This window comes from Oryzias latipes, chromosome 16 (genome assembly GCF_053564925.1).
Source record: "Oryzias latipes strain Hd-rR chromosome 16, Olatipes_Hd-rR_3.1".
Classification (NCBI taxonomy): domain Eukaryota; kingdom Metazoa; phylum Chordata; class Actinopteri; order Beloniformes; family Adrianichthyidae; genus Oryzias; species Oryzias latipes.
Window position 1 is genome coordinate 6863270 of NC_136252.1, and position 10891 is coordinate 6874160.

Here is a 10891-nt window from a genome sequence, read left to right on the forward strand (position 1 = left end):
GAGATATTTTCAGGTTTGCACTCTCATCAAGGTTTAGGCTGAGCTGTTTTGAATTAAGTCAATTTTCTGAAGTATGACAAACACTTTAACTGGCTTTTCTGTGTACAAATGAGTGTGTGTGTGTGTGTGTATGTCCTGTCTGTATTAAGCAGGAGTAAATGTATAGAGAGGGAGTCCTTTGAATGCACAGAGTTTGTCATCATGCCAGCAGACAACAGGTTTTAAAATCAAACTACCTCTGTGTCAGGTATATCCCAAGAAGCTAGTGACTTTCTCCACCTGGATTGACCACACCCGCTGGGCTCGAAACACCTGGGCTATGGCGGCCATCTTCATCCTCAGCACGGCTGACACCATTGACATGGTGAGCTGATGTTCTTTAAGATGTGCAGCGCCTGCAGGCACTGAAGATGACGGTGCATCTGTTGTAACGCTCAAAAGAACATGAATGGTTTCATTTCAATTGCTACATTTACCATTTACTCACCATGTTAGGCCAACCAACAAAACAAAAGAAAACGTTCACACGGGAAAACACCACACAAAGTCAATACCTGTAGGTGAAGCAGAAATGCTCCTATTATTATATAACAGAAACAAAAAAAATCACCTTTAAAAGACTGTTTTGGTCAACAAATAAAAAAAAAACATAATGTATATCAACGTATTCATTAACCAGGAGAATTGCCTGTTTTCCTAAAATCCAAGTCCCACAGTCAATAATTTTACAGTCCACTCCTTAGCTGATGTCAGAAAAAATAGGATCCGTCAGGAAAAAAACAATCCATCAAAAAAAATGAATGAAGTCCCAATCTTCACATGGTACCATGACTTAAAAAAAACAAAAACAATAAGGGTCGGTCCCACCGCTTCCAGGCGTTTTACGACGACCGCGTCCTTGGCTGCGCTCCTCGCGTCCAGAACAACCTCCGGGAAATCCGATCCACGCCAAAACCGTTCCGACAGGCTGAAGAAACTAAGCGAAGTGCCTCCCACTGTCCTTCAAAATTAGGCAGTGATGAAGAGAAATCAAACTGAAGCTGCTGCAGACTTTGTGCGTCTGACGCCGGCACGCCATTTCTCTCTCCCGCTCCTCTCATTCAGCTCCATTCAAAAACGTTATGGTTTCCTCCCCATTGCCATGTCAACCAATCACCAGTCCCTTTGATAGTGACGCCATACATATAAATTACAGGCAGTGCATTCACAGGATTTCATTGTATTATTCCTTATTTACTTTTTTTCTTTTACACTTTTCTCTCCCCTTGAGCAACTGACCATTTAGCTTTTATTTTTTACTTAGTTTGCACTTTTCAGTCATTCATTTCAATGTATTTCATTGTGCTGGTGTCACACTGTATCCATGCAGCTGAGCTGTGGACCTCCAGAATCAGATCCTCGCAGCACCACGCCGCCTCCCTCCTCCTCTGGACGCTCCAGCCTGGAAGGCTGCTGGAACAATCCTAAATACTACAGCTATGTGGCGGTTCTGGCTCTGATGGCCACCACCATGCTGGTTCAGGTCAGCCACATGGTCAAGCTCACCCTGATGCTGCTGATCACAGTGACGACGGGCGCTGTGAACATCTACAGCTGGAGGAGCATCTTCGACCGCTACGATGCCGTCCGCTTTAAGGAGTACAGGTGACGAGCTCTGCTCTAGCTAGAAGGTTGCAAAACGATGACCTTCTGCTCTGGTGGGGCATCAATGTGCCGCCATGAACCAGAAGAGTTTGAGACTGCAGCAGGAGTCGCCGCAGACCTTTCAACACGCTACTGTTATTCGTTGCAGGTCGGCCCTGGTTCCCTCCAAAGTCAGTGTTACAGTTATGATCTTCGTCATGATGATCAGCTTCTATTATTTTTCCAGACATGTAAGTGATGGAGCACACACTGATGACACTTGTGTAGTTGTGTTGTTGGTGCTAGAGGAACCCTGAGGGTGTTGCTCTTCCTCTACCTGTTGACTCTTCTCTACACACCATCAGTTAGGTGCCGTATCCAAACCGTCCAGATTAAACAACAGACACTTTCAAGGGTTTTTATATCTTACTGGAGTATTCTTGTTTACATCTGATATGCTTATTTGTTATTCTATCTACATGTTTATTTTTCTGCTTTGAGTTTTAGCCAGTCTTTAGGCTAGGTTCGGCTCGTCTCTGAAGACAGTGACAGGATTTTACTTTTACTGACATTCTCAGTGTTGCAGGTCAAGTCCTGCTTCAGGCATAGACCACGTGTCCTGCTCCTCTCCTAAGCACATGCTAACATTTGTCCCTGTTGGCTGAAGGTGGAGAAGCTAGCTCGCACTCTTTTCCTGTGGAAGATTGAGGTCCACGAGCAGAAGGAGAAGGTTTACGAAATGCGGCGCTGGAACGAAGCCCTTGTGACCAACATGCTGCCGGAGCACGTGGCTCGACACTTCCTGGGCTCCAAGAAGAGGGATGAGGTGAGATCTTCGGCGCTGCGTGGGTTTGTGACACTTTCAGGCCTCCCCCAAAGTCACGTGGGCCTGTACAGACAGAACACGACCGGATAAACACACCTCTTCTCAAAAAGCCTCGTGGTGTGGCTGTTGTGAAGCCTGAAGTTCATAGAACAGAATCTCATTGATGGACTTCAGCATGAACACAAGCTGAAATGAAGCTCTTGGGTTTGTCATGTTCTGACCCTTCTGGAAAGCCAAAAACTGACTTGTCTGTTTTCCTCTTACTCTCTAGAGAAGGATGTTTTATAACCTTCATCATCATCATTAGTGATGAAGACTAGTTGCTCTGCAGGCCTGGTGAGCTGAAGCAGTTAGACATGAGAAGTGCTGACGGTGAAAATCTAAGATCCAACAGAGACCGGTGCACCTTTAAAAGGGCTACATCCACCTTTGTCGGACAGAAGGAAGGTGCACATGCTCACCTGGACACCATGTGTACACTTCTGTGTACCAGAGTAGTGAATATGCTACCGTCCAGTGCTGATCTGTGTTTTAATTTAACTTCAAAAGTTAAAAACATCTGCTGAGACTGACATACTGATAAGATACTGACTATAATGTATCCACAGTCAATTTCATTCAATCATAATGGTTAATAATTTTCTAAAGGGTGGAGAAAAATGAACACATCTGTGCAGGATTGTGTTGTCATACTTGTCCAAATATGTGGTGTAATACTTCTTCTAGTCTTCAATTAACTTTATTTCTCTCATGGAAAACCTTCTTATGTTTTAAGCAGCATTCTGTGGCAGAAAGAATCTGAGCGCAAAACCACTGACATTTGGAAGCACACCTTTACGGCTGTTTTCTGCAGCATACATTACAGAGCCTTGCGAAAGGATTCGGCTCCCTTGAACTCTTAAACTTTTTGCCACATTTCAGGCATAAAGAGATAAAACTGTAATTTTCTGTGAAGAATCACCAAAAGGTGGGACACAATCATGAAGTGGAACGAAATTTATTGGATATTTCCAACTTGTTTAACAAATTAAAAAGTGAAATATTGGGCGTGCAAAATCATTCAGCCCCTTTACTTTCAGTGCAGCAAACTCTCTCCAGGTGTTCAGTGAGGATCTATGAATGATCCAATGTTGACCTTAATGACTAATGATGATAAATAGAATCCACCTACATGTCATCAAGTCTCTGTATAAATGCTCCTGCTCTGTGATCGTCTCAGAGGTCTGTTTAAAGCACAGAGAGCATCATGAAGAACAAGGAACACCAGGCAGGACTGAGATGCTGTTGTGGAGAAGTTTAAAGCTGGATTTGGATGCAAAAAGGTTTCCCAAGCTTTAAACATCCCAAAGAGCACTGTGGAAGTGATAATATTGAAATAGAAAGAGTATCAGACCACTGCAAATCTACAAAGACCCAGCTGTCCGTCTAAACAATCAGCTCAAACAAGGAAGAAACTGATCAGGGATGCAGCCAAGAGGCCCATGATCACTCTGGACGAACTGCAAAGATCTACAGCTGAGTTTTGGGGTGTCTGTCCATAGGACAACAATCAGTGGTATACTGCACAAATCTGGCCTTTATGGAAGAGGGGCGAGAAGAAAGCCATTTCTTAAACATATCCATAAAAAGTGTTGTTTAAAGTTTGCCACAAACCATCTGGGAGACACACCAAACATGTGGAAGAAGGTGCTCTGGTCAGATGAAACCAAAACGTTATGTTTGGCGTAGAAGCAACACAGACTCCAGTTTTTTAATTTGTTAAAAAAGTTGAAATTTCAAATAAATTTCATTCCAATTCATGATTGTGTCCCACTTGTTGATTCTTCACAAAAAATTAAAGTTTTACATCTTTATGTTTCCAGCCTGAAATGTGGCTAAAGGTTGAAAAGTTCAAGGTGGCCGAATACTTTCACGAGGATCTGTGCCTTTGGAATGAGGCCTGGATGCTGCTGGGATCATCCACACAGTAAATGCTATGGATACTTCTACTGCACTGTTTCAGGAGCTGTACAGCCAATCCTATGATGAAATTGGAGTCATGTTCGCCTCGATCCCAAACTTTTCTGACTTCTACACCGAGGAGAGCATCAACAACGGAGGCATCGAGTGCTTACGCTTCCTGAACGAGATCATCTCAGACTTTGACAGCGTACGTTCATCCTCTTTCTGTTTTCTTTTCCTTAAAGCACCCCTCTTTTCTCTGTAATGCTTTGAAATGAACAACAGTTCAGTGCAAAAGTGATTCTCTGTCCGAAATCCCACCCTAACCCCTAACTACTACTAAAAACTAGATAGTGTGGGACTTTGTAGTGCCCTGGATTTTAAAAGCAATTCAAGCACCATGCTCACTATTTTTTTTTTTAATGAGGAATATGACATCATCGATTTCACAAAGTTAAAATCTAATTGATAGGAGCGTTTTGCGATGATCATTTTTGAATCCACTGTCTTCTGAAGATAAAAACGTTGATGGTTTATTAAAAAAACCTTTATTTGGCAAAAATTGTTTAAACGCAATGCATTGTGGTCTATATTCACCAATCTAGTGAGCATCGATTCACACCCCTGTTTTTTGTAGAGACTTCTGGGAAATTTCTAAGGCCCTTGATTTTGGAATTGTAGATTTAGACAGCACTAGAAAATGGGGAATGCCCTATATAGTGCACTATAGTGAGCAGTGAAGGAATTGGGACACAGCATTTGTCTTTTTTCTCTCACCTTTTTAGTTCAGGTTTTGCTCCCAGAGGTCAAAAGATTGTGAAATGTTTCTTTTTGTGGAGGAGCAGTCTTGGAACAAATGTGTTGAAAGCTGAGTTGAAAGTAGTTTAACCACCAAAACGTTTTCTCCGAGAATTTTCTGCTTATTTTTAATTTAAGTTCTAAGTTTTTATGAAAGATCCACCTTTATTCAGTTTTGATCATTTGTTTTGTTAATATTTTTTGTTATGAATCCAAAAATTTGAATTAATATCTCAGAATGGAATCATGACTCAAAATATGAATTTTTGATTCTAAATGAAACAGACTTAGTGTTTTGACAGGAACAGTCCTATTTATCTGTAATTTAAACTAGCAATATTCTCATTTGCATAAACTGTTGACCCTCCGGCTGAAACATTTGAGTTTCAGCTGCACTTGTGAAGCTGCACATCAAGGTGTCAGCGCTCAGACCCAACCTGCACAGAAATTAGCTGCTTGTGAGCCGTTGGGGTGCACGTAGGCTTCAGCAGCACCCCACCCGCCCTGGTCTCTAGTCTCTGTTCTTTGTGCATGTTTTAAAGAAAAAAAAATCTCTTCTGAGTCATAACTCGGGCTTCATTGTTGGATAACTCCATCTAAGTGACCGTTTACCTCTGCCCCTCTCAGTTGCTGGATGAGATTCAGTTTCGCTGTATCACAAAGATCAAGACTATTGGTAGCACCTACATGGCAGCATCAGGAGTGACGCCAGACGTCACCAACGGCTACAACTGTGTGAAGGTCAGCACGTCACATGACCTTAATGACATAAAGACTGGTCTTTGTTGAGCTGCTGGTGAGAACTTTCAGCTCTGTTGTTTGTTGCAGTTTTTCTGTTTGCTTTTCTTCTTTTGTTTTCCTGCAACCGCTGGTCAGATGGGCCATGCTGACATTGAAAGGTTTGTGTCCTGCAGAAGGAGGAGCAGTCTGACAGGGAGCGCTGGCAGCACCTTGCAGACCTGGCAGACTTTGCCCTGGCCATGAAGGTCACGCTCATGAACATCAACTACCAGTCGTTCAATAACTTCATGCTGCGCATAGGTATGCACCATTTTCACTGCTACACAAAAGCATACAAAAACACACTTATGCTTCAACGTAGAACTGGATAGTTCAGGTCAAATCCCTGACTGTTTTCTTTATGGGTATGATCCACTTCTGACTCAGTTTGATCCGGGAAAATTCCACATTTAATGCAGCTAAAATCCAGTTTTCACCTGGTTATTATTCTGTTCTTATACTTGTGATCGGTGATGATAATATTATGAATCGCACAAACTCATATGGATTCACTTGTGATCCACTTGTGATGGGGGCTATTGTCTCGTTATCCTAGTTTTATAGTCAGATGATGTCCAATCAGAGAAGACTGTAAAGTAAAAGCCTGAATTAAAGAAATGATTAGTCTTCTACTAGCTCTGTTAGCTTTTTCTTTTAAAGGGCCTATACAATGCTATTCTTAAGCTTTTTATAGTAGACAAAATCCATGTATATTACCTTTAGCAGACAAAAGAACAATTTTTTATTAAATGTGAGTTATTTTCGCAGCTCTTCTTCCTACTCGGAAGTAAGGCGACTCGATCTCTGAGGCTCCGCCTTTCACTTCTTGTGGGTGCCGCCTAATTTCATGACGTCAACCCAGAGCCGGCCTCGGCAGCGTGTCTGCGTCTCGCCCACGAAAACAAACATCCAAACCTTTGCGAAGATAGATGTGCGTGTAGTGCATTCTGTATAAAGGGAAAGCGTTTTTGCCAAACACCGCTAACTCCATGTGCTAGTCTGGGGGCGGAGCTGGCAGAGCAGACTCTTCCTGGAAGGGGCTGTTCTCACTTTTTTGGGCTGCGGTCTGCACTTTCCGTGTTCCTGTACCTCCCTGCTCTTTGGCGTTGGGGGCTTCTGCGGTGGCCCTGCTAGCCCTGGTCTGGTGTCTGGCTGGATTCCCTGGTGGGCAGATTCCCTTTATCTGCTAAACAATGCCAATGTTGGGGGGGCCCTGGCTACCGCTACTGCTTTGGCGGAGTTCTTGGTGTGGGGACGGCTGGGCCCTCTCCCTCTTTTTACATCCAATCATCCACCTGAGCAGAACATAAACACCCACCTGAGCACAGGTGTTAGCTCACCTTTGCACAAATGGTATGTGTGACTGAATTAAGTGCTTTACATGTGTTTGTTTGTATGTATATGTGTGTGAGTTGTGTTGACATGCTTGTATGTGAAGGTTTTGAAGCCAATATGTGTGATGGTGACACTTGAGTATGTGTGTGTGGACAGGCCCCGCCCCTTTTGACTAACATTTACACCAGACAGTAATGATGAAAAACGTGCAGCAGCTAGTCGCTCAATGAGTCTACCCCCCACCCCCCCACCACCACCACCTCTGTAATCATCCTCCAGATTTCCTTAACTCCCCTTTTCCCCCTGTCTTCTGTGCCCTTACCCCCTGTCTCCAACATCCCTCCCTTCTTTCCTCTTCTTCCTTTCCGTCCAGTCCAACAACAAAAAAGATACAAAAGTAATCAATATGAATACAGTTTACTCTAAATTGTAAAAGAGGCTTATTGAAATATACACCTTGTGTGTCAGAAGATTCCTAACCTCCTGAAAAGTCTGTCCAACACAAGGGGTCTTCAGCTCTCATCTGTTTGCTCAGCTGTTGGACAGGACAAGTTAAAAAAAAAGGTACAACTGAACAGCTCCAATATTGCTCGCCATTTTTATTGCTGTTAATGTTAGGTTTGTTGTGTGAAGGGCTGCAAGCTAGGGGGAGAGCTCATAAACAGAGAGCTCTCAGTTATAGTTATCCAGTTTTATACCATGGTTCGGTTGAATACTCGATTCTGATTGGCTACTGGGTATGCGTTAAAACCTGATAACCGCACGGTGAAAAAAAAAGTTCCGGTCGGCTAGCTTAAATGATTTGTATCACTGCGCCGGCTTCTATAAAACAACCTTTTGCTTCATCATCTGGGCAAAAACAAGCGGTAAGCGATTAACTTTCCCTCTGAATTGATGCTTTATTCAACCTATCGGGACGATCAGCATATATATATCGCCGAATCTTAACTGCAGCGGTGGTGCTGCGCGACGCGGACTATATGTAACGTGATGCAGCGCGATGCTACGTGATGCGGCGCGATGCGCCGCATCACGTAACATATAGTACGCTGTTTATGAGAAAAGTGATCCAAATCGAAAAAAAAAACAAGAATTAAGGACTAAAACCTGGTTAATATGTATTGCTTTTGTAAGTGACCATGGTATAAGCGGGTTAATGGCCTTCGAAGTGTGCGGTTACTACTTTTTAACGCACTTCGCGGAAGCAACCGTCCTCCGCTTCGCGTCGGACGGTTCAGGCTTCCACGGCGTGCGTTAAAAAGTAGTAACCGCACACTTCGTCGGCCATTAACCCTTACATACTGTATGTGAGCCCTCTATGTGGGTGCCAAAGGTCCCGCTCATAACTCAGAGGTGGATTTCGAATCAACTCCTGCCTGAAACTATGTCCTAGCAAATGACACAGTTTTTTATGTTGGCTAAAAACGTCATAATTAAAAGACCACTGGGAACACTTTTACAATAGATAAAAAGATGATTGGAGTGGGACGTTAAGGTTTGTTTTAAGCTGATGTGCGATTTACTCAGCAGCTAAGTAAACCGCCCCTAATACCTGCATCTCCACACACACTGGACCTTTATTGGAACATGGTCCCAATCACTCGGCTGATGTGCACGACTCTCTCCGGTCTCAGGTCTGAATAAGGGAGGAGTGCTGGCAGGGGTGATCGGCGCACGCAAACCTCACTACGACATCTGGGGCAACACCGTGAATGTTGCAAGCCGCATGGAGTCTACGGGGGTGATGGGCAACATCCAGGTACGACGTGTAGCCTCAGCACCCAGAAGAAAGTGGTTGTTTGACCACTGTCAAACACTGCGTCATGTTGGCACGTGTCCTCAGGTCAGACCTGCGTCTGTGTGAGGCGTTTCACACTGAGCCCAGAGTGTGCTTTGTGTGCTTGTTCCAGGTGGTGGAGGACTGCTACAACATCCTGAAGGAATACGGCTTCCGCTTCGTGAAGAGAGGACCCATCTTTGTGAAAGGCAAAGGGGAGCTGCTCACCTACTTCCTCAAAGGAAGGGACAAGCAGGGCTCCTTCATCAACGGCTCCTCAGTCACCCTGCCTCACCAGGTGGTGGACAGCTGAGCTCTGCTCACTGCTGACACCTTACGCCTGAAGGACATGCTTCATACACACCTTTGTAGGGCCCATCTACCATCCGATTTGCTGAGGGTTCTGTGGATGCAAGGATGTGTGTAGATTTTGTCAGACTCCACCAGATGTAAAACATTCGTGATGAGAAGAAACCACAAATAATGAAAAAGCATATACCTGACTGATGACACAGAGGTCTCTGACAGCAGGCCTCACATCTTTAGTGAGACATTCACAGAGACTTCAGCAAGACTTACAGATCTCAGCAAGACCTCATAGAAATCTAACCAGGATCTTCACAGAGACATTAGTGAAACCTCTAGTCATCCCTTTAGACTTTAGCTAAGACATTCAGTCAGACCTTCCTGTGGATCTTCAGAAAGATGTGAAGCCTTTGTTCTAATGATGACTCACAGTTTGAAAAGAGCTTTCAGACCCTGAAACCTGGCTAACTGTTCTGAAGTTGGGGTTCTCTTCACCTGGATGGAGTGAAGACAGACTGCAGGGGGACAGTGTGTCTCTAATGTGTGGAGAACTGCTTTGATCGAAGTGTTGATGCTGTTCCCATTTAACCTGCTGCAACACATAACTGTCTTTGTGGAGAACGGAAGGAGAAGACAGGTATGTTCCGTACGAGCAGATGTGCCTCGATCTTCTTAGGCCATCGTCCCAGCTTTCAACTTTCCTGATTTCTATTTGATAGTTTTAGTTTGGCAGCTGAGATCTGAGACGTCAGAAACGGCATGAGAACAACAACCTGCAGCTGCAGTCTGAGGAGGACGCTACAAAGACAATTACTCACTCTGTTTGTGTCCTAAAGTGGAACAGTGCTCTCCCATAACCCCCTCAAAGCCATTAAGGTGTTTAAAATGGGAGGCCTGGTTCTGCTCAAAAACAGAGGGGAGAACTGAGCTGTTCTCTTGAAGGGGGGTTTTTGGATGGAGCATCTGTAAATGTGAGTTAACTATTAGAAAACACAGCCTTGGGATTGGGAACGACAGAGAGCACTTTAAATCTTTAAAACCCAAACAGTTGCTGACTAAAGCTGTTGGCTGGAACAGAATATTCTGAGGCTGGAATCATCACGAAGCCGGTCAGTCTGGTTCTGTTCAGGCTTTAACAGGATTTTTAGTAAGTGGAATTTGACGTGCACAGCCATTCCTACAGATCGTCCCTGTTCTGGTTTTGGAGTTTAAGATTTTTGACTGATCCCTCGTTCTTTATAGTTGATTGTCATTACATTATTTCATTAAAAAAGTCCTAACAAATACTAGTGTGTGTGGGAAATTCTATAGCAACAACAGACACCCTTCTGCTGACATACTCAACCTCTTTTTTTTCTTTTCTATCCTCATATCAACTCTCCTCGTGTCCTCTACATCCATGAACCTCCTCTTTGGTCTTCCTCTAGACCTCTTTCATGGTAGCTCCAACCTCATTATCCTTTAAATCCTCACTATTCCTCTTCTCGCTGTACCCAAACCATCTC

At 43.9% G+C, this 10891-nt stretch overlaps 1 protein-coding gene across 3 annotated transcripts in view; it reads left to right on the forward strand.

The window, feature by feature from the left end:
* The window catches only part of LOC105355856 (adenylate cyclase type 3), a 59729-nt gene extending 49059 nt beyond the window's left edge, over window positions 1-10670 (forward strand). For 2 of the 3 annotated variants that reach the window (XM_023963944.2, XM_078933394.1), the window contains 9 exons: window positions 248-364; window positions 1370-1644; window positions 1793-1874; window positions 2291-2449; window positions 4452-4598; window positions 5816-5929; window positions 6103-6229; window positions 8938-9062; window positions 9214-10670. In XM_023963944.2, the coding sequence (XP_023819712.1) occupies window positions 248-364; window positions 1370-1644; window positions 1793-1874; window positions 2291-2449; window positions 4452-4598; window positions 5816-5929; window positions 6103-6229; window positions 8938-9062; window positions 9214-9393 (1326 nt within the window). In that variant the 3' untranslated portion in view covers window positions 9394-10670. The remainder of the gene's footprint in view (window positions 1-247; window positions 365-1369; window positions 1645-1792; window positions 1875-2290; window positions 2450-4451; window positions 4599-5815; window positions 5930-6102; window positions 6230-8937; window positions 9063-9213) is intronic. The other variant, XR_002874888.2, reaches the window with a different exon arrangement.
* The last annotated feature ends 221 nt before the right edge of the window (window positions 10671-10891 follow it).